General features: G+C 53.3%; 1 protein-coding gene across 4 annotated transcripts; it reads left to right on the top strand.

Annotated features, from left to right (window-relative positions):
* Window positions 1–777: 777 nt before the first annotated feature.
* PIANP (PILR alpha associated neural protein) lies at window positions 778–13542 on the top strand. Of its 4 annotated transcripts, XM_066572176.1 has the most exons (7): window positions 778–874; window positions 1183–1362; window positions 7642–7710; window positions 7850–8439; window positions 8585–8666; window positions 8902–9129; window positions 9283–13542. In XM_066572176.1, exons 3-7 carry the CDS (start codon window positions 7694–7696, stop codon window positions 9302–9304), a joined length of 939 nt encoding a protein of 312 aa, XP_066428273.1. In that variant the 5' UTR covers window positions 778–874; window positions 1183–1362; window positions 7642–7693; the 3' UTR covers window positions 9305–13542. The 4 variants fall into 4 exon arrangements, with proteins under 4 accessions (XP_066428273.1, XP_066428274.1, XP_066428277.1 ...); XM_066572177.1 differs by lacking the exon at window positions 778–874 and having other exon boundaries at window positions 1089–1362; window positions 7853–8439; XM_066572180.1 differs by lacking the exon at window positions 778–874 and having other exon boundaries at window positions 1089–1362; window positions 7642–7738; window positions 7853–8439.
* The last annotated feature ends 9777 nt before the right edge of the window (window positions 13543–23319 follow it).

Below are 23319 nucleotides of genomic sequence, written 5' to 3'. Positions count from 1 at the left end.
AAATTACTGTCTTGCTTCCTCATATTTCAGGCCCTGGAGTAGAAACTGTCTCTCTGTCATTGACTTTCTTCTCTCGCCCGTTTGTTGCTCAGCTGCTCCCTTCTGATTTGGTCTGAGCTTTCTGTTTGGTTCTTGATGGTGGAGGGAGATGTTCCCTGTGAAACACTCGGCCCCTCAAAGGCACATCAGCTTCTTTCTTTAATTTTGCTGTCACATCCCTACCATTTCTAGACGCATCTCATCGATCCCTGGCAGAAACGCGCTTGGGGACGCGCTCAAAAGAGCCGGGTGATCCCTCAGCGGGTAAAACACACCTTGGAAGGATCCCCCTCCTCCCCCCCGCTTCCCCATCGCTCCTACCTCACCCATGTGTCCCAGGGGCTCTGCCCGTGAGGCTCGACCGAACCTCGCCGCCTGCCCCGCCGGGGGTGCGCCTCGCCGGGGCCACCCGTGCGTCTGCCGCCCCCCCCCCCGCCCGGTACCGCGGCGGCCACGGGGGCCCGGGGGCCCGCAGCCCGGGGATGATGGATGCGGGGACGGGGGACGGGGGGCGGGACCGAGGGGTGGCATGTCCCCGAGGGCACTGCTGCGGGGCGGAAAGGCGAGGGGCGGCGGGGATGAGCCCCGGGGGGCGGCCCGGGGGAGGGGGGATCCCGGGGGACCTCCGCCCCCAAGGACGGACCGGTCCGGGGGTGGCATTCGCCGGAGCGAGCTGGAGCGACGGGTCCCTTGGAGACACCTCTCTCCATGGCAACCTAATCGCTTCCTGTGAAGATCCCGAAATAACCGACGAGCCGGGGGAGCGGAGCCGAGCGGAGCGGAGCCGAGCGGAGCCGAGCCGGGCGGGCAGCGGCGGGGAGGCGGCGGGGGGCAGGTCCGGCGGGCAGGGAGCAGGGCTGCGGGAGCGCGGCGGGGCGGGCAGGGAGCGGGAGGAGCCTTGGCCGCCGGGGCAGGGGGCTCCGGGCCGGCGGGACGCGCTGCCCCCGCCCGGCCGTGCCCTGCCCGGCCGCCCCGGCGCCCCCCGCGGGCTGCAGCGGGGCCACGGTGCAGGGCGCGCCCGTGCCAGCAGCCATGGGGTTAACGGGAGGCAGCGAGCGAGAGAGACAGAGACGGAGAAAGAGGGGCTGGACCAGTCCTCGGCAGCTGTTTATTTCAAGGCATCTCTCGCTCCCTCTCCCTCAGCCAAGGCTCAGCCTCAGCAAACCTTCCTCCTCCTCCTCCTCCTCCTCCTCCTCCTCTTCCTCCTCCTCCTCCTCCTCTCCTTCCTTCGTCCTGGCCATGAGAAGCACGGGCAGCAGCAGCTGTGCTCCCCCAGCCCTGTGCTCCGCCGCCCCGGCTGCGCCCCACTCGTCTCCCCGCAAGGTAAGTTCATCCTCTCGGCCCGGGCTTGGGGGACAGAGTGGGGACGGGGCTGCAGGGGCGAGGGGGAGGGGGGCTGCATGCCCGTCTCCAAGTCATCTCTCCCCATCTCCTTCCCTGTGTCCTTTCTCCCCCTTTTTCTTTCCCCTTTCCCGATCTAGGTGCTCTGTCTCCTTCCAGCCGGCTGTCTCCTTCCTCCCCCCTCCTTTTCCTCCTCTTTTAGTCGGGGGCAGGGGATGCCTGAGGTGCCGGGAGGGAGGGGGCACAGCCGAGGGATCGCTGCCTCTTACCCTCCAGCTCCGGGCTCCATCACAGACCTGTTGTGCTGGAGCACTGGAGCCTGCGCTGAGGAAGGCTACTTCAGCCAAATTGGCGCAGCTGGAGAAAGAAAACAGAGGGGTCAATCCCACCTCCTGCCTGGCCAAGGGTGCACCATGCAAGAGAGAGCAATTCAGATGTGGAGACTCAGCACTTGGAGCACTTGGATACCCGGGAACAGTAGGAAACTGGGAGGCAGAACATTGTCAGACTCATGACATGTATTGCAGGCAGGCACTAGATGGCAGGGGACCGGCATCCTAGAGTGCTGCTTGGAATGGGGCCACACTCACAGTTCCCAAATGCAGGGAGACTTGAGCTCAGAGGACCATTGATGGGCTTCACACGCCCATTCCCTCGCTATGAAAACACCCAAATGCAGCATCACCCTTCCAGCCCTGCGTTCTGTCCCAGCCTAGGATCGCCATTCCCAGCCCATAAGAGCTCACCCTGGCAGCCTGGCACGGGAATTCCTATCAGCAAGTCACTGAACGCTGCAGGACCTGCACTGACTCAGGGCGAGCAGTGTCAGCCCCTCCGGGATCCTGCTGGATCCTCCTTGGTGCTGCCACCAGCCCTCTCAGCCTCAGACATCAGCCTGACGTGAGGCACTGCATTCCAGCTGCCAGCCCCTAAATTCAGCCAGCTCTGGGAGGTGCTGCTCCCAGCCCCATGCATAGCAGCAACTCTTTCCCTGGATGGGCTTGGCATCTCCACCACCAGCATTCGGATTCACAGTCCCAGCTGCCAAAACTCCTTCGAGTACAGCAGAATTGTCTCCCTGGGTCATCTGCTCTGGGATTCCTCCCTTTCCCTGTCCCCACCCAGCCAAATCCAGCAGGGCATATACATAACCCCTTTCCACCAACACCGGGGCTCCTGCTTCCTGCTGCCAGACCAGGAATGACCGCATCTCTGCCTCTTGGACCAGGAACTCCGGGGTGTTCATGGCCACTGAGAAAAAGACAGGTGTGGTGTGCCCAGGGCATCACGCAGTGTGGGGGGGTCTCGCTGCCAGTGCCTGAACTCGCTCTCCTCAGTGCTTGGAGAGAGCTGCTAGGTTCCGTGGTCCCAGATCACAGACTCCTATCAGTAGCTGTCACCACAGCCCTTGGTGCTGGCTGGGAGATTAAAAAATGACAGCCAACCGAGCATTCCTTCTCTGTAAGGAGGGCTGGGTCCTCCTCAGGTTTGTTTTGATTTTTTCATCACTATTTTGAGTGGAATCGTTGCAGTGGGGGAGCTGGGCAAAGCAAGGATTTGCATGAAGCTCTCGGTGCTGCGGGGTTGCTAATGGTGAGCGTTATTTCAGCCAGCATAAGTTTCATAATCTTGGCCCAGCTCTTGTGAATGTTCCATTTTTCAGGGTCATGAGCCTCTTTACCCTTCTTCCATCCCTTCCCCCTCTCCCCAAACTGGTTGGCAATTTCATTGTTCCAGTGGAATATATCCGTCATGTGAGGTCATCGCTGCATAAGGAGGGGTGATTGATTGCTTAGGTCGCTGGGGCCTGTCCCATGCTGGGCTTTGAATGCTGGTTTGGAGACCTTGAACCGGACTCTGTGCTCAAAGGCGAGGCGATGTGGGGTGCAGAGGGGCACGGTGATGCATTCCCGGCAGCTCGAGTCGCCGAGCAAACAGACTGCTGCATTCTGAACTAGCTGGAGCGCTCTGAGAGCAGACAGCTTCATTCCTAGAGGCACAGTATCACAGCAGTCAAGCTCTAGATGTTACAAAAATACAGATAGATCATCATCTGCCAGCTGAGCCAGACAGAATCGGGTGCAACTCTTCTCCCATCCCCGGATGGAAAGAGCCTCTACCCGCTCCTCACTAACGCGGCTTGTGTGCGCTTGGCTTCATCCAACTGCTCTCCAGTCAGAGCTGATCTCGGCCAGGCATCGAGAAAGCTGTGGTATTCTCAGATTTTAAGGCCAGAGGGACCATTTTGATCATCGAGACTGACCTACAGCAGAGCACAGGCCAGAGAATTTCACCAATTTAATTTCCTGCGCCAAGCCCATAACTTCTGATTGAACTGTAGCATCTCTTTTAGGAATAGAGCCAGGCAAAGGCTGCAGGCAGTAGGGAACACACCACCTGCCTAGGTGAATTGTGCTGGTGTGTGACCCTCTTTATTAATAGTATTGTTCCTCATTTGAATTTGTCAAACTTCAGCATTTTGTAACAGAAGGTTACAGATTGCACTTGATGCGAGGGAGCTACAGCACACGGCTGGCACCTTGGTTCTTTTATTCCTGTGATGCCTTTTTTATTTGGATAGGATTTCTCTATGGCATTAAGGTGTACAAGAATCCTGAACACGGAGAAGGAGTAAGCGAATCCTAGGGCTTTCCTGGGGCATAGTAGTATCTGAACTCCCGAGCTCAGGGTGTCACATTCAGGGTTTATTCAGAGCTCCCTGCTCTGAGCAGGAGTGCAGCAGGCTCTGCTCCTAGCCATTAGGTAGGATGTAAATTCCCAGCCCCTCCTTAGTGAACTGCTGTGTATGCTTTGGGGCATGCCTACTGAGATCTGCTCTCTCATGTCCCAGCTGTGGCCGGTCCATGCTGCAGGAGACTCACAAAGAGGGAGGAAGCACAGATGGGTGTGGGGAACAGCAGCAGGATTCATGCTTCCATCCTGCAATTGCATGAGAGCAGTTCCTAGCAGATTAGCCCCAGTCTGGAGTGATGGTGGGGTCCATATTCAGCAGCAAAGAACAGTGTAATTCTTACTCACTGCTTTCAAGCACCAAGATTCACAAACTGAGCTCAATGAAGTGCCCCGGGGAAATAGCTTTGTCATTCACACTCTGTCATCTGTGCATCACAGGACCGGAACGCTGAGTTGAAGGGTCTGTACCTAGAGTGAAAGTATACAGGTTTCCTGTTCAGATTCTGGGAGTAGCCCTGTCCAGTTTTATTGACATTAGACCTGGGAAACACATATGAAAGCAAGAGCCTTGCCATGAGGTACTGGTGCAGAAATTCAATCTCTCTGCTGTGGCACACAAAGGCTTCTTGAATGGTATAAGGTGGGATTTATACTCCCAGGTAGTGAGAGCACTAGCATCCCCTCCTCTGCTCTGAAGGTCTACCAGTTTATTCAGGATCCACACAGGGAGCTGCATCCAGAACTGAACGAAGGGCATGTGTTATTCTTGCCGTCCAACACAGCAGGGTCGGTGCCCAGGACACAATCCAGCTGCTGGTGGCTGACCGCAGAGTGCCCCAGACATGCTTTGTCTGCCTTTTAGTCAATAATCCACAGGGACATCCATGCTCCATTTCAAACATAAATGCTCCAAGCATGCTAGAATCCAGCCTGCACTGCCTGGTATTTTCACCTGAAACATTCCTTTGCTCCCACACCCTCTATGGCATGGGAGACACCTCTGTCCTGCTCCCAGCTCCTCCACAATCAGTCCAGGGTGCAGGACCTAGTCTTTGGCCATGACCTCATTAAGAAACCAGAACATGTGGATGGAGACCAACCAACTTTGCATCATCCCTGCACTCATCTGGAGCCACCTCTGGGGTGGGGACATTGGGAATCACCAGCTCTTCACTCTAGGCAGCAGAACCCATGCACAGCAGTATGTCCAGTGTGAGGCTTGCACCCCCATGTATGGGCTGTCCCCTCCCTGGCAACACGTGCACATGAGGCAGTCAGTGCTGGGGCTCAGCCCTCCTCAGCTCATTCCATATGTTATCTGCTCCACAGGCCTGAAATTGAGACAACCATGTGTGAAAGCCATCCAGGATTTGGCTCTGTAGGGTATCTAATTCCCAAGTTTTCAACCCTGGAAGTCCATAGACTGGGGTGTCATTGCTGGAGCTCACAATCTCAGCTTAGAAGAACAGCGATGTCTCCATTATGAGATCTCCCAACAAGCGAGGAGAGCGAGTAGAGTGCAGCAACCCCAGCATTCCTATCCCCAGGCACATTTCTGAGGGTAGAGCCATCTGTTAGGAGGAGTGCTAGAGCTTATAGGTGCACCACTACTGTGCCACACTTCCCTATGGGACTGGCACTGAGGTCTGCCTGCACCTGGAGAAGGTCACCCCTGCTGGGATGGCACTGCCCAGCCCCACATCTCCTGCTTCCTGATGCAAAACAGGCTCCTGCCCCAAAGACTTGAGCTGTGCCACAAGCAGGGCAGGCTCTTCATCCGAGGGAACTGATGTCCTGTGGTGAGTCCCAGGCATGGCCCCAGGCACTCTAAGCCATCTTCAAACCTCTCCTGCAACTTGTGTCCCCTCCAGCCTGGGGATTCACACAAGGAGGTCCTCCATGCTTGGAATTCCTTCCCTTTCAAAGTCCAAAATGAATTCTGTCATGGATTTCTGTTGCCAGACATGATCTTCCACGGCATCGTGATCATAATCCAGATGGCCAAGATCTCGCCAGTATCTGGGTTCAGAAGAAACTTGCTCCATTCTGCTGCCTCTCTGCAGAGCTGCATCTTAATACTGAGTCCCCTCCAAGGCTTAGAGGTTCAGGAGCAAAGAACAAAGAAATGCTGAGAATAGCTGCTCTTTTCTCCTCATCTTCATCTCAGGATCCCTCCAGAGACTGATCTTGCCCCAGAGGGAGGGGCAGGGCACATTAGCCAACAATTCTTTTTTTTTTTCTGTGAACTTTGTTTAAATATTTAACAGAAGGAAACTAAAAATATCGCCGGTTAATGCAGCAGGAGCTAGACAGCTACTTAGTCTTGGGTGCCCTTCCTCCTGGCCCTTCTTCTCAGGTGTACATCACAGCAAGCACTGGGTTCTTCCCTTAGGAAGAGGAAGCCTCCCACGCAGGAGGGGCTGCAGGTTTTGTTCAGGGCATGGGGTGAGCCGGGGCGGATGGCAGTAACCCTTTGGAAGCTGGGAGGTGCAGCTGGCTCAGGGCTGGAGGGACAGGCTTGGCCTCTGCATTGACTCCCACAGCCAAGCATGCCTGTTTCTCCATCCCGGCAGCCACAGGAGGGCATGACCGTGGGCTGTCGGCATTCATGCTCTCCTTTCCACGATGAAAGAGCAGGCTGAACATCTCGCATGATTTTTTTTTTCGTCCTGTGCGTGCGGTTGCAGAGAGGATGCGGGGTCAGGCACACAAGAGCTCACCGGGGAAGGGCCGGCACGGCGCTGTGCCCGGCCAAGGGAAGGGGCGGGAGCAGCAAGGGCAGCAGTGACGACACCGGGCTGATTCCGGACGGTGCTGAGCGTCCAGGGCAGAAATCCGGCTGAGAGGACCTAACCTCACTCCGTGCTTGTGTTGCTCAGCCGTGGGAGGCGGGAGAGAAAAGGGAGGAATAGGGGAGAAAGAGAGGGATGGGACAGCGCAGAGGACATTAAGACAAGGAGTGTGGGAAGGTAATTTCATGTTAGCTAAGAGGAAAGTAAATACTAAATATTTGATAGGCATATTTTTTCTCTTAAATTCTTTAGTGAGGCTGGACTTTTTCTCGCTGATTCACTCTTTCTCAGTCGTCTTGGTTTACCACTCCCATGCTTCCCTTCTCGCTCCCTCGCTCTGGCACACAATGAAGAGGCTCTTTTTTAATAAATGGATTACACACTCCACACTATAAATAAACACAGGAATTAAGATTCCAACTTGTTCCAGCGATAAGCAAACAAAGATGCTGAATCCCCCTCTCGGCCCTAAGACAGGAGAGTCCCCGGGGAAGCTGCGCATGTGCCTGGGCACGTGTGCTCCGGAGATCGCTCCCTGCTTTTGGGAGCATATATGCTAAGGCATGTGTTTCTGGGGGGACCTGGCATGGGGATGGGGACCATGCACCTCCCTGCATGGGGGGCATGGGAGCAGGAGAGGGTGCACGCGTGTGTGCATGGACTCCCCTTATCCTGCCAGCCAGGAGCTCACCTGGGGTGGCACACACTGCCTGCAAGGAGAGAGCCGTCACCACTGCGTGGGGGGACACTGACAGCCCTCCCTTTTGGTTCCCAGTGAAGAAGATGAGACAAGATCCTGACTGAGCAAAGACACTGTTGCATCTGAGATGGAGCCCAGTGCCTGGTAGGTTCACAGCTTCCCACACTGGCAGGTGAGGCGGGAAGAAAACAGGAGTGTGGGTGGTGGGCTGCTCCCGGCTGCTTGGCCTTTCAAAGGAGGAACGTTTAGATCAGGCTCTCTTCTTCTTCCCCCCGCCCCGCAGCAGGATGCCTCCACTCCTCTCCCGCATCCACTCCCTGCAGCTGTGGCATCTCCTCCTCGTCGTCTTGGCCGTCCCTCCTCCTGGCACATGGTCTCTTCGCTCTCGGGGCCCCGCAGCCCCTCGGCCTCTTTGCACCCGCCGCAGCCCCTCGGCCCCACGGTCCATTTGCATCTGGGAAAGGACCTCACAGCCGGAGCGGGATTCCCGCTCGGATTCCGGCTCGGATTCCCGCTCGGCCGTGCCGCGCCAGCGGGCGCTGCCCGTGCGGGGAGCGGAGCTGCGGCACGTGGTGCGGCTGAGGCGCCAGGCCGCGGGCGCCCGGCCCGCCACGCCCTCGGGCTTCGAGGACGGCATGCCCTCCTCCCAGTACCCCTGGGCCATCGTGTGGGGTCCCACGGTGTCGGATGAGGACGGAGGGGACACAAACTCAGCCAACCCGGGCTTCCCGCCGCTGGGATACACCTTCGTCTCGCCGCACGGGATGGCGACGGCGCAGCCCAACTCCCACTCGCTCCTGCACAACGCGGGGCTCAACCTGCGCGAGACCCCGGCCACCCTGCGGCCCTTCCTGTTCGGGCCCCGGGGGGAAGGTAAACCTGCACTCTGCTTCTTTCACTCCCAGTCCCCTGCAGGAGCAGCTCCTTCTGCAAAACTCATTGAGGACCTCCCTTGCCCTGCTGCTCCCTGGGGATCCGAGGGAGCGGCCATCACAAGCCCCACTCCTCTGTCTCGCAGGTGTGGACCCCCAGCTGTACGTCACCATCACCATCTCCATAATCATTGTCCTGGTTGCCACTGGAATCATATTCAAGTTCTGGTGAGTGGGGTTAGGGCCAATGGAGGCTCTCACTGGGCCGGTGTCCATAGGAAGACTGTGGGCTTGGGACCCATTTGTCCCAGCGTTGCAGATCTGGTGCTGCAATCCCTTGCAAGGTTTGGCACTCGGCCACGCTGGGCTCTAATGCTGAGTGTAGGGGGGTCCATCCCACAAACCTCTCTGTCATCAAGGGCTGAGGCTTGTCTCTTTACCTCACCCCTTGTTCTCTCCAAAGCTGGGACCGAAATCAGAAGCGCCGGCGTCACTCGGGGCAGCAGAGCAGTGGGAGGCAGCAGGAGAGCCAGCAGCCCCTCACAGACCTCTCCCCCACCACCGTCAGCATCCTGGGGCCCTACGGCGACCCCCTGACCCCCACACCTGAGACGGAGGAGTCCAGGCAGGGCCAGGAGGGTGCAGAGAAACTGGGTGGCCACGGGAAGAATGCAGCATTCCAGCTCAACCGGTGAGTGGCCAGTGAGCTGGGGCAGGAGGGGCTGGCAGGAGACAGGGGGACAGGCACACCGAGGCAGGGCAAAGGTGATGTTGGCTAGTGGGTGGCGGGGGGTGTTGGGGCAGTTTAAGCACTCATTAATTTCCAATTCCCTCTTTCCCCCAGAATCCCACTGGTGAACCTGTGACACTCCCGGGAGAGGCTGAGCTGGCTCCCCCACCCTCTGTCACCGCTGGCGAGCGCGGACTCTCCCCGCCTCTGCTGCCCCAGGAAAAAAAGCAACCTCCTTGTGCCACGGCCCACCACCATCACCACCTTTATTAACTAACCCCACCGGGATGTGCCTGGGCAAATGGACGAGCTGGGCCTCCCTAGCATCCTGCTGGGGACCCACCCTGCCCACGTGGGACAGGGTGATGAGAGAGCAGAATGGTGGGAGGGAAGACAGCTGGTGGTGGTGTGAAATCTTGACCTCCCCAGCCCCTCTTCTAGCATATGTGCACAGACACACTTGGATCTCCATGACTCTCTCACCAGTGCATGCCTGACATCGGGGGTAGGCAAGGTGGAAAGGCGTACCCCTGTCCCCGTGGGCCCTCACCCTCCGTGTGTCCCTTCTCATGTCGTGTGCTTTGCAGTGAATGTCTGGAGTTCAGTGGCTGCAGGATTGCCCGCCAGGTGACTCGGATGGTGGCAACTTCGTCTGTTCCTGAGACCTTGGCCCTCCTGAGAGTCCCAAGGGTGGGTGAAGCTTGGGCAGAAGAGGCTCACAGAGCACGTGGGCCCTCTCAACAACCCATTCCTTTGAAGGAAACATTATCTTCCCCCTAGATGGAAGATTTTCACATCTTTCCAGTTTCTTTCTGCCTAACACTCCTTTGGGTTTTTTTCTCTTCAGCTTGTATCTTTCTTCCTCTCTCCGTCCACAGTTTTTCCCCTCAGTTCCCACCCCCATGCCACATCTCTTCCCAGCTAAAGTTGAAAATTATTCCTTTAGCTTTCCAAATGTTTTGATCTTTGAAAGCCTCCTTGCTGTCCCTCTGCACTCCTTCAGCCTCCTTCAGTAAGGTTTTTCTGAATAATACCAGTCTGTGATGAGGCTTTCCAGAAAATCCGAGGTGAAACCCTCTGCTCACCGTGTTTCTTAGCAAGTGTCCTGCACACAGCTAAAGCATGGAATGCAGACATTGCTGGGCATGAGGAACTTGAATTTTGCTGGGCTCAGGAAGAGATTTGCTTTCGGATACTCCTGGCACGGGCAGCAAGGCAGCAGCCAGGACTCTGCACCTGGGATGACCAAGAGCAGTTTAGAGTTGATCTTGGGAACATTGGAAGGGTTGCCATGTACTGCTACTAGGTCTCTCTGGGGTCCAAGGTGACTGGAAACCCACGAGGCAGTGCTCACCAAGGGCATGACAGAGGCGTATCTGGGCTCCCAGATGAAGCTTCATTCAGTCCTCCAGCTGGTTAAAAACTGAAAGCAATGGCACAAGTCATCTGTCCAAATTGATTGCCTGCACATGTCCTTCAGGGCCCTGGTGGTCTGTGGGGCTGGAAGCCACACTGTCACTTACCTGTGTGAGCAAGATCCATGCATCTCCACCTCTTCCTAGGCATGGACACATGGGTGTCACTTTGAGGACGTGTGAGATGGCAAATTTCAGCTTAATGACAATAGTTCCTCTTAGCTTTTATGGACAACTTCAAATCAATCAAAACCCCACACTGACAACCTCTGAGGTGAAAAGATGCACATTTAGATAAGGCTGCCCCACAGTGTACAAACACCTTTAGTTGCTGGACTGATGTGGCCAGATGCAGGAAAATCACCCACAATTTGAAGGCCCTAATGCACTATACAAGGTCTCTGACAAAGTGATCTTGGAGAGAGGGAAGCAGCCTTTCATCCTTTATCTCTGCATAAAAAGCCTGTTCTTTATAGGACAAAGCACAGGGAATTTCATAAGAGGCCTGGTTCTGCCCGTTTACCCAGCTGAACCATTAGGTGTTCTCGGGTCCCATCTGACTCACTGTGAAGGGCATTTAAATCAGAGTGTAAATTACAATAAGCTTCCCAAAAACAGTAGAGATTTGGAGAAAATGACAGGTCAAATAAAATTACTGGCTTATTAAAAGCACAGAGTGGCTAAAAGATGTAGGTGGAAAAGGACTCTGGAGATCTCTAGTCTAAGCACAGGTTGATTCTGTGCTTACAGCAGGGGATATTAGTGCTTTACCGTAGATCGATCTGTTACTGAGCCTGTTCTTATTCAGGATCCATGCAAGGCTTGGGTGGACATTTAAGCTGCAGATGGATCTGGAAGGACCAGGTGGCAGTTCCTGCTCGCTGCCCCATTCATTGCTGTTCCCCCTCTCCCTGGCACGTCCCTGCTGGGGAAGGACATCTGCAGGAGGCTGCACTGCTGATTGCTGGCAATTTGCAATACCTTGAACTGGTTTAAGTAATTTTCCAGACCAGATTAATTAGATTGTTCTTTGATCAACAGCATTTGTTGAAACAAGGCCAGAGTTTAGACTCTTCCACTTCAATGGCTGTCCTTGGACTTTCCACATGCTGCATGGAGAGAAGGTTTGTAAGAAAGTGGCAGGGGACCACAGGAGGCATAGTGAGAACATTTTCCAACACTTGATGTGGGGAAGCCCTGTGCTCTCCTGGGAAGGCTTTTGTAAATTCTGCAAACAAATCAGATTTTGGTGGTTTGGGTTTTTTTCCTCCCCCTTTTACATGTCTCTGGTTTTGGTAAAAGTATCTCCAGGGAGAGAAACCTTTCGTGGATACTGTGGTAAGGGGAAAGCTGGTGGAGCTGTGTAGAGAAAACTCTTACAACAACAGAGGCTTGGGTATAATGAACACCTTTTGTAAGAACAATTTTCCTAGCCAAATATGTTTTTATGATAGTCATTCAATTTCTCACACAAAACAGGTTAGATACAGGGAAACTACTTCATTGTTCTGCCCAAGCATTCATTGCTATGCTTTGTCCCTGGAACAAAACACTCAGAACACATGTGGACACACAAGCTTCTTCCAGTTAATAAATAATCTCACTGGATCTGTTTTCCCCATGACTGGAGCCTTATAAACCATCTTCTACACAGACTGGAGCCAGAGCATGCCTGAAGTCTTTACCCTGGCCCAGGGTAATATTTTGTAGGATGTGCACATGGATGGGTTGACAGTACCGAGCCAGGGCAGAGGACAGCACCTTCTTAGTCACAGCCCATCAGGTTTCCCTGTCTTCTACATGAATGGAGGAGAAAGATTTTTTTCCTTTCCATTAGGAACAGAAAGTTTTTTCTTTCCATTAGAGAGAAAAGTGTGCAGGGAAACCAACTGTAAGTGTTCATAGTCTTGGGCTAATTCTGCCCAACATTTCTATGCTATTGAAAGGGGACATTCAGGTGGGCCAAGTGAGATGAAGTGACTGTGTCTCTGCTGAGCTCCTGCAGAGCCTTGGCTTTTTGAACACAAGGGTGGTCTCTCTGTGAGCACAGTGGAAGGGAGGGAAGTTCCTGCTTTGAAGCAGGCACTGAGGTCTCCTTCTCTTTACCCAAGAGAGTGGTATGACCACAAGGCCAAATCCTGCTTGGGCTTTCCCATCTGGTTGGTTGCAATTGGTAGGCAGGGGAGCAGACCTCTAGTGTGTGTTTCCACACCTTTCCTCCAGTCCACTTTCCAGGGGCTAACATCCAGCCAAGCATCCCAAAATTCAGAGAGGGCTATCTACCTCTTCCTCAATGGCACCCAAGTGCCCTTGCAAATCTGGTCCCTTCATTTCCCACTCCACTTCCCGATGAAGAAAAATGCTTGGAAAGGAGTGGTTTGTTCATTCCCTGCAAGTTCTCAAACAGGACCACCTTGAGACTGTTCTAAATTAAACTGTTTTGTTTTTCACTCTGACAAACCACTTCTGTGGCACAGCCTTAGAGCTGAGACCTGCAGCACAAAAGTCCTGGGTCAAACTCCAGCTCCCCAGCTGCATCCCTGCTAATGTCCCACTGTAGTCCTGGCCCTACCCTGGCAGGACCATAGAGAGAGGTCCCCTCCCTTCACCAACTGCTGGCTCTCTACTCCTCTTTTCCTGTTGTTTTCCCTCTCCCACTGTTTTCCCTCTTCCCACTCTTGTCCTGTACCATGGTCTCCCTCCTGGTTCTCTCTCCCTTCCTACTGTTTCACTTTCCCTGCTCCTCTCTTGTTGTCCCTTTGCCACTCAGTCTCGTTCTGCCCCACCCATCCTCCCCTCCAGCCTCCTCCTGCTCCTCTGCTCAGTCTCGCTCTTCCCCTCCCCTGCCCTTGTGCGCTGTGATATATATTTTTGTAGGATTTCTCTTCTCCTTGTGGTGAAATATTCAAATCTTGTGGGATGTTAGTTTCAACATTTTTAAATAAAACTTTGCAAAATATTGAAAGCAGACCTCTTGCATGCCACACTGGAAAAGCCAGGGCGGGATGAGAGGTGCACCCTGGGCAGATCCCATCGGGATGGGGGCTCACACTGCTGGCATCCCACATTCTCTTCTTGGGAGTAGAGGGGGCAACTTGGCCCCGCGTCCATCCTCCCTCGGTCTCTTTGCCGACTGAGGGGGCTCTTTGGCCAATGTCAGGCATTTCCATGGGAGGTGGTGCCTGGTGGAGGAGGAGCCCTTCTTCACTCCCACCCAAAGCAGCTGTCCTGCCTGTGGAGCTGCTGCCTCCAGGCACGGCCTGGGGCTGCTGGTCCCGCTGGGGGCCCGGGTGTCCGGGAGAGGTGACAGCAGCCGAGGGGAAGGGAGGGACATGCAGCCCTGCAGGCACACAAGCCTCCCTCACTCTGTTCCCCGCGGCTGCCTCCGCAATTTCTATTTACAGCCCTGCTGCCTCCCCTCCTGGCCACAGTGCTGCTGCTGCTGCTGCTGCTGGTTTCCAGGGCTGCTCTGTAATTAAGCATCCTTGTCTCCTGCAACTCCTCCACTTCCAGCGGCAATCGGGGCTGGGGCGCTCCAGCCTTGATGGCTGCTCCAAAGGGCTGCTCCCTGGCAATGACTGGAAGACTGCTGGGGATGGGGATGGTTCCCATCCCCTGCTCACTCTGCCCTGTCTGAATCCTTTGGGCACTGGAGGACCCTGATCCTCTGCTTTACTGTTGGAGGAAGGAGCAGGCTTCACAGACCAGACCTGGCCTGGGACTCTGGGGTTTCTGCCCACTGGAAGGACCCTTCCTGCTGCAGGGCCAGGCCCCTCCACATGGCACCCTGCACCCTGGACAGGATCTCTGTGGCTGGTGGTGGCCCCAGGCCCATAAGAGAGCAGACACACTCCTGTGGTGGCTGTCCTGGTGTACAGGCACACAAGAGGCTGGACAGCCCCTCTTCTGCCCCTGTGCTGAGTGTGGGAGGGCAGAGACTTTCACCCCTGTTCTTTAGGTGGAAGATCCTCTCCAGTCAACAGCTTTGGGGCTGGGCAAGCTGGAGAGACTTGACAGAGGTGGTGATGGGTTCTCATTGTGCTGAAATTGCACTCATGTACTCATCAGTGCACTGAGATGTTTTGCACAAACCTCATCTGCTTCCAGCCAGAGCTTCAGCCCTTCCTGCTGACTTCTCTCTGTCATCAGGTGCTTTTCCTCTGGTGCCCTCTCTGCACAGGCTGGGGCTGCAGGCACTCAGCCAAACACACCCTTTTTCACCAGGACTCACTCTCTGACTCACTGGAGAAGCTCCACAAGCTGCCCCTTATTCTTCTGGCTTCCTGAAACACTGACTCCCTGGTCTGGTCCCCTCCCCTCCCATCACCAGTCCCCACTACATCACTCCTATCCACCTGTCCATGTTGACTTCCCACCCTTCCAGTCAGGTTCCAGCCCTAACTCCTTTTCCAGCACCTCCATTCCTTTCCTGTCTGCAGCCTTGCCTCTTTCCCTAGCATCTCCCCCACATCCTGTTCTCCAGCAGGGAGCTAGCACTGGGAGTTGCATTCTGAATGAGGACAGCAGAGATGGGAGGAATGAATGCCATCATTTAAATCAAAGAAGAACATACAAAACCTCTACAATGACTTCAAGACACATAAAAATCACCCTAATGAGTGGCCAAAAACAAAGCATGAGGTGTTGCTGACTGCTGTGATTTCCTGGGAAAGAGAGTAGTTCAGAAAAGCATTTTGAAATCATCTCCAAAATCTGGGATTCCCTCCAGCTGAATGCCTTCTATAACCTGCTATAAATTATCCCATTATGGGGGCAAAAAAAAATCAGGCATCTGTCAGCTGGAAGAGTCTGTATTGCAGGGATGTGGCAGCAACCAACAACACTTGCTTACCTCCCCTGCTCAAGGACCTTCTCCAGAGTTGTGGCTGGAAGCTAGGACCCCATGTGCTCTGGCTCTTCCCCCCTCTCCAAGCCTGTGCTGCTGGATGTCATTCCTTAGTGCTCCTTTGCAGCACACCTTGTGAGAGAGCCATCCCAACACTGTGTGGGCATGAGGGGAGTGGTGGGAAAACACCTGTGGAGCTGTGGGCATCCCTGTGCTCCTCGAGAAGGGTGTGGAGCAGGCAAGGCAGTGTGGAGAAGCTGTGCTAACTCAAGTGTGAGCCTTTGTGCAGGGGGAATGGAGAGCTTCAGTCACAGGTAGCTCAGCACTCTACTAAAGGGACCTGCCTGTGTGGATGGCCATTTAATTAGGAGAAATGCACAACTTGAAACTGCCATAAAGAGTCGCCCTGAAACAAGCAATCTCTCATTTCAGCATCATGTAAAAGAGTTGAGTAGCTCCCTTGGTTCATTCCTGCTTTGATCCTCAGAGGCAGAATTGAATCTTTATTGAGGGCTGCTGTGTCTCCGAGTGCACATTGCGCTCAGTGAATAATAGGCCATTCAGTGACGCAGTCCACATTGATCCAAAGCCCAGCTTTCTCTGGGAGTGACCAGAATGCAAGCAAAACCATCTTCAGCCTCTGATCAATCCTCACAAGGGATCTGGCAGGGAAGCAAATGCCGGTTCCTGCTCCGGGGCCCTGTCCTGCCTCTCTGTGGCTCCTAGTTAGCGCTCCAGTGGCAGGAGAGCAGATGCTCCAGGGCAGCCAGTCTAGTTTGAAGCTCAGACTTTGTCGACAGCTGGACATACCACAAGGGTTCAACAAACAAGCAAGTAAACAAGCCTGGGGTGACTTGTTTTCTATCAGAGGAACATGGTGTGATGCCTACAGCATGCACTGGTCAAATCTGAGTTACAGCATAGCCTGGTGAGGGAGCCAGTTGGTTTCCTTGTTAGTTTAACTATGAAAAGATGCACCAGAACCACAGACATCGTGATTCTCTCGGGTGCTCTCTAAGCCTTGGTAAAGTGACACAGACTGCAGAAGCTTTCAGAGCTCTTCCCAAACCAAGGGGCTGTCAGTGGTGGGTGTCCTCTGCTAGTGTCAGGGGAGTCAATCTAGCCAGGTTAGGACACAGTTTTGCCTGAATAAGTTCATTAACCAAAACATGAATGCAGTGGTTAAATACACCTACAGTGGATGTTTGTGTTGGTTTTATTATGTGGATTCAGACATTTGGCAATACCAGGATGAGTTATCTAAACCTGAAGTGGTTTCTCTCCTATGCCTTTTTTTCTGCTTGGCCAATTCTTACGTGACATATTATACAAATCACACAAACATCACACAAATGAGATCCAACGCTCTGTGCACCCTGCGTTGGCTGGATACACAGCAGGAGCCCTAAGAGGTTCCTTTATAATGAGATTTCTCTTATATCCAGCATCAGGGCCTCCATGACAAAACTGAAGACCAGAAATACTGTCCTGGATAAGTGTGGGTTTCTTGTATCTACTCACATTGGCCAGCTTACCTGTAGCTCCCTATCCAGTGCAGTAATTCTGAGTGCAGGATATGGGGAAGAGACAGATTTTTCTCCTTGTACCTGCAAGTTAGAGGAGAGCTGGGACAAAAGGGTGACTAAGTATAACACTGCCTCTTTTGGTGGTTTTGGTGACAGTTCTTTGTTCCTACTCAGGCAGTCCTGCAGAGAGGAACAAATTGCCTAACTAAAATATAGGGAGCTGAGGCTGTCAAGCAAAGGCCTAAAGAGAGGTATGAAGGAGCAGGAATATGAAGGAGGACAGGAAAAGGCAGGGAGAGGAGAGAGTGGGCAGAAGCAGAAATTGTGGCTAGGATTAAATGATGGGGCTGGAAGGAGAAGTAGGGTCAAAGCAGGGATCAGAATAGAAATTTAGAGCTAGGGGGCACTGAAAGCCCTGGGTAAATGAAGACAAGGTGAGTGAAGCAGGGCTCTGGGAGCTCACAGGGACACCAGGGTGCTGCCAACACTGAAGCCCCAACTTAGCCTTAGCATTTACCCAGCTCTCCTGATCCTTCCAGCTGTTTCAGGAGCAGCAGTTGAATCCTCCCCTGCCTGCCTGCCTCCTGGGGAGGGAAGGGAAGGGAAAGCACATGCTTATGGGTCAGCCTCAGAGCTCAGCCTCACTGCTACAGTGCTGACCCAGCCCCTGTGTGAGAGATGCAGCACTGTCACAAAATGTTGGTCAGGGGCCGAAAGTCCCTGAAAAGTCTTTTGCAGGTTTAAAGGTCTAAGCCCTCTGATGTTTGCTCCACAGGATGACACATTCCCACTTAAGGGATGCTGTTCCCTCTTCTTGGTTCCTTATCTATGTTAGTTGTCTGGCCATCATTTTCCAGGAGCTGAGATGGAGTCCACTTCATGTGACCTACAGAGGTACCCAGAACTAAGCCATAGAGATCGTGCTCTGAACAACCACAGCTCTGAAACCACCAAAAATAAGGCTGTCAGAGTCTGCCCTTTTGCTCCCAGAGCCAGTCTTTTGGCCTCTGGCCTTTACCACTAAAGAGCAAGGACAGTACCACCTGGAGCAGTGCCTGGTGAGGGGGGAGTCCTTCACACTTGGAAATCTATGCACTGGAAAGCCCAGAAAGAATGATGCATGAAGAAAGTGCTTAGCAAAGCTGAAGCCAAGGACTCAAATGTGAAGGAAGGAGTGAGTAGTGGTATGAAACAGCGAGCACCATCCTCTGCACCAGAAGGGCCTGCTGGAAAAGAAGTGCGTGATAGCCTGACTCCAAGCATCTATCAGGATGGTGGATGAAGGAAGAAGCTGTGGTGTTTCACAACTTCTGAGCTCACTTTGCATCCTGGGTGGTTGCTGCCATTTGTTTTCTTCTTTGGTGATAATTGTACGTCGTTTCTGTGCACGGTTCACTGCACAGATGATTTCACACACCCGCCCGAGCTGTGCTTTATTGTACTTCGTTTAAATATGCGAAATTGTATGCAACTCCATGTGACGTCTTATGCAAATTGCTTCTTGTGTTACTGTGCATATTTGAAATTAATTTGAGTATGATCACAGCCCTGACTCTGAAGCCATTGTTTAGACTGAGCACTCACCCAGCTCCCCTGATCCTTCCAGTTATCTCAGGAGCAGCAGCCTGAGCCTCCCCCGCCTGCCTCAGCCTTGATCCAGAAGCAACGTGCACTGGAGGTGACACAGCTTAGATGAAGGTCATGTTCCAGGCCTCTGCTGAGTTTGCCACTTAGTGCAGCCAGAAACTGAGTATTTAGTGGGGAAGCTGGAGCACCAAACTCATGTCCCAGAAGGGTCTGCAGACATGTACTCATGGGGAGCAAATTTTAATCCCTGCAGAGCCAGGCTAGACTCTGCACAAGGACATGCTATCCAGTGGTTCAACAGCTCACCAAGGTATCCAAAGGCATCCAGGCTTAGAACAAAGCACTGGTGTTACAACATCAGGAATTAAGGTGCTTTCTGGAGAAGCTTGTTAACAATCTGCCCCTTCTGGCAGTGGGTCTGCAGATATAAGGCAAATGCTCTACACACAGGGGTTCCATGTTTTTAAAAAGATCAGATTCCATTAAGAACATCTACTAAACACACCAGCCATAACACAGGCAGCAATATATTTTCTATGCTAATCTCTGAACAACATTCAAGCCATTTCAGCAACATTCTTCATGCTAATTTTCCCTTTTCTCCTCTTCTTGGTTATGAGTCAGCAGCTAGGCTTGAAACCCCTAACCTTCATCGCTGAGGAATGATGTAGACCTCACTCTGGCAAGGCCTTAATCATCTGTTAAAGAACAGAACAGAGACAGTCAACCACTGAGCTTCCCGTAACTCCCGTTTTATCCCCGGCTCAGATAATCCACTGGAATCTGGAGTGAAGTGTTTCATGCAAGGATTTCTGTGCTGGGCAGTTGAGTGCAGGTGGGTGCTGGGAGGCAGGGGTGGCTGGAGCTGTGGGCCACATCCCAGGGCTGCTGGTGTCCAGGGCTGGCAGCAGAGAGGAGCAAGGCAGGCGGTGCTCCCAGGCAGGTGCAGCTGCTTCACTGCAGCACCCAGCCTGCAGCTGCTGTGGGAGAGCTGCTGTCAGCTTTCCCCTTGACAGGTGCTCCTGGGGCATCCCCTTCTCTCGTCCCCTTTTCCCATTCTGTGCCAAGGTGGTCTCATTCAAGTGACTGCACACTCTGAAAGGGTGATGGATGGACCCTGGCCAGTAATCAGTGCCCTGGCTGGGCACTGAGCCAGTGGGGGAGCTGGCCTCAAAGCCCCTGAGTGCCCAGCTCACTCTCCCCTGGGCTGCAGTGTGGAGGAGCCCTCTTCTGCTCATCAGAAATCCCCTCAGATCTGTGAGACACCCAGCCATCACTTGAAGCAATTGGTCTTGGGCCTGCCTGTCACAGACTGTCCCCTCCAATTTCTGTGCTTAGTTCTCTGCACGCTGGAGGCAGGAGGATGCACATCCTCACTCCCTGGGTAATTACAGCCCTACAGCACTCTGCAGTATCCCCAGGACACCATCCCACAGCCCCACTTCCAGGCAAGCCCCAGGCACCCAGCTTGGCTTGAGCTACTTTGAGGGCAAAGTCGTTATGAAAATGTCCTGCAATTGCATAAGAAGAGAGGACTGGCACAGATCTCCTGGCCTGAGGCAGGCAGCCCCACTGCATCCTCTTGCTCAGAGACTTCCAGTCCCACAACAAGTCATCTCCTGGCCTCACTGCTGCTGTTGAAAGGCTGTTCCAGATCCTTGCATTGGCAGGTGGGAAGCTCCTTCTAATTTCCATCCTCAGTGTACCCACGGCCCAGCTTGTGATAACTCATTCTTGTGCCAGCATTGTCCTCAGGCTTAAATTCAATGTCAAAACCCTTTGTTAACACAGAGTTAATGTTGCTTGGTGATAGCTCATTCATTCCCAGAACATTATGTTCATCAAAACGCAAACTTGTGGAAAAACAGGGCATTTAGAGCTAAAGTACATGCCCAGGCAACCTTACTTGTGCACCTTCTGAGCTGGCAGCTGCCAGAGGGACTGTGAGCTCTCTGTCTGCATTTACTGCGTCAGGTAGAAAGTGTTCTGTGATGATCAGTGGGAGCGTTACCTGGGACCAGAGGGGGTGAGGAAGGAGGGGAGAGCCAGTCCTTTGGGGGCAGGCAGGGTGGGGATTTTGGCTGCCAGCTCTGAGATGAAAGGCAAAGTGTTTCTGCCCATGGGGTACCGGGTTCTTTCAGTGCACCGCTTTCAAGGACAGAAGGAGATTACGTGTGATTAGGACATCCTGGGGTAAAGATTTCACCAGGCACTCCACTCTGCATCAGCACCGAAGGCAGCAACTTTCTGGCAAGTGACAGCTCATAAAAATGCAGCTGTGTGGCACCAGTGCTTTGGGAAGAGCACAGCAGTGCTCACTGAGGTCCTGACCCACTGCACTGCAGAGTCTCTGCGGTGGGGGAAAGCCATCTCCAGCAGCAAGCTGAGCTAGCCCAGCAGGTCTGGCACAACCACAGCTGGGGAGGGCTCCCGTGATGTTTGGCAGCATTGGGCTGTTTGCCCTTTTGTGCAGTTGCAGTCATGCTGTTTCTACCACAGAGGCTGCTGTGTCTAAGGTGAAGGATGCTAGGAGGATGCCACGAGCTTCAGCCCCATCCCAGGCTCCACATTAAGGGAATTCAGACCAGGATTGCCAGCACAGCTATAGAGCTGTACAGTGTACAAGAGCCAGGGCTGAAAATTTAGGAATTTTTAATACATGGTGATTGCATAAGTTTCAAGCACAGAAGCAAAGAATGGCCAGAGGAACTCCCTCTGTACACCACTACCTTGTTACCCATGCTGCTGCCATTTCCAGCTCACCTTTCTCACTGCATTAAAACATTAGTACTTTAGAAACTGCTAATGTTTAAAACAAATTTTCTTACAGTGTTTGCTGCTGGGTACGTATTTTCTAAAGAGTGACTTATAGGAAGTTCAACATGAAGGACAGCCACAAATCCTGCCCTAGACAGGCTGCTCAGCATCCTTCTGTGCAGCCAAGCATTATGCTGGGCTCCTATCTCCAGAAGTTTTAGGGGAGCAAGTAGCATTTCTCAAATTTATTCTCTACTTTCTGAAGTTTTTTGTATCTGTAGTGTGTGCAGTACCTTCCTTCTTGCTGACCCAAAAGGACAGCTGCCCACACTTGCCATAGCAAGGATGTGCAGGAAATGGAAGCTGATCTGGGGGGAGCAAAGGGCTGTCAGCTGGCAGGCCTGGAGGGCTCCACTCCAGAAAAAGGAGACAGGGAAGGAGCAAAGAGTGATTTCTCAGGTGGCAGCTGCTCCTCAGACAGAGCCAAGGCTTCTGCAACAGATGCTCACTCTGCCTGCAAGGCTGGAGGAAATGAAGCCCCAGGTGACCGTGGTGCTGTGAGAGTTCCTGGAAAACACAAGCATCCTTGCTAAAATGAGGCCCAGCAATGATGCAAAAGATTTTCTAGGAACTCTTGAGTATCTAGGTGAGACTGAGAACTGCCCTGAGGATGTGGAGATCATTATGCCAGCCTGTCTGGGAGGAGGAGCTCAGCCAGCTGAGTGGAGGAAGCACTTGAACCTGCAGAACGCTACTTGCTGCATCTCTGGACTCACCTGCCCTGATCCAAGGACTTGCTGCTTCCAGTGAGACACCAGGCAGGAAACATGTGCCCTTGGGTCCCACATTCCTCCAGGCAGAACACCTGGCCACAGCTGGACTCCCTAAAGCCCTGTCTAGAGAAGTTTCCATGTGGAGAATCAATAAATAATCCAGGAGCTTTTGGGTCTAGTAAGAGGGCCTAGGAACAAGTTTGCAACCGTTGTGCACTCAGCTTGAATAGTGGAAAAGTACCCAGAAAGCAGACAGCTCTGTGGAGTGTGAGGAACATAAGGATGGAGAGTACAAAATGAGAAAAGGACAGTGCTCTGTCAAACAGGCAGAACACGCTTATGGATACAGGCAGTTGGATCTGCTTGCCTCTGAAACAGAAGAAATGCATCAAATCCTGATGGGGTTCACCCACAAGTGCTGAGTGAGCCAGCAGAAGTCATTGCAAGGCCACTCTCAATAACTCTGGATTGGTCATAGCACCTGCGAGAAGTACCTGACACCTGGGGAAAGGAAACATCTCTCCTGTCTTCAAGAAGGGCAAGAAGGAGGATCCAGGGTCAATCAGCTTCACCTTGGTCCCTGAGAAGATGATGGAACAGGGCAATCCTGGAAATCATTTCCAGGCATGTGAGTGACCAGAAAATCATCAGGAATAGTCAGCACGAATTCATGCAGGGGAAGTCATGTTTGACCAACTTGATAACCTTCTATGATAAAAAGCCTCACCTTCAACAGAGCCTTTGACACTATCTCCCACAAAGTGCTCACAGACTGTTGCTGATGTATGGGCTGGATGAGCAAACTGTGAGGTGGCTGAAACCTGGCTGAATGGCCAGACACAGAGGGTGAGCAGGGGCACAAAGTCTAGCAGGAGGCCTGTACCCAGCATTGACTGCTGCTCATGGAGACCCTCTGGGTGATTCCTCAGCAGGGGCAGGCTGGACCAGATGACCTCCAGAGCTCCCTTTCAACCTCAGCCACTCAGTGATTCTGTGAAACCACTTAATGGAATGGTCTCTGATAAGTGCCACCCCAAGCTGTGCCTGGCTTTGCCTCAAGCAGCAGTAGCTGAATCTGGCTAAAACTGCAGCAGCTGTGTGACAGAACTGCAGCTCCCCAGCCTGCCCTGTGTCCCATGGCTGAGAACTCTGGCACAAATACAGTCATGTCTTCAGCAGATGGCAGGCTTAGCCTCTAACAAGGACAGAATGACTTCCCCATCCTAGAAAGAGGTGGAATGAGGGAA

Source organism: Molothrus aeneus, chromosome 2 (assembly GCF_037042795.1).
Source record: "Molothrus aeneus isolate 106 chromosome 2, BPBGC_Maene_1.0, whole genome shotgun sequence".
NCBI classification, from domain to species: Eukaryota; Metazoa; Chordata; class Aves; order Passeriformes; family Icteridae; genus Molothrus; species Molothrus aeneus.
This window is presented reverse-complemented; position numbering and strand designations above follow the sequence as displayed.

Coding starts and splice junctions, on each gene's coding strand:
- PIANP (XM_066572176.1), top strand. Junction 8,440..8,584: donor GTTCGGGCCCCGGGGGGAAG/GTAAACCTGCAC, acceptor TCTGTCTCGCAG/GTGTGGACCCCCAGCTGTAC. Junction 8,667..8,901: donor GGAATCATATTCAAGTTCTG/GTGAGTGGGGTT, acceptor TTCTCTCCAAAG/CTGGGACCGAAATCAGAAGC.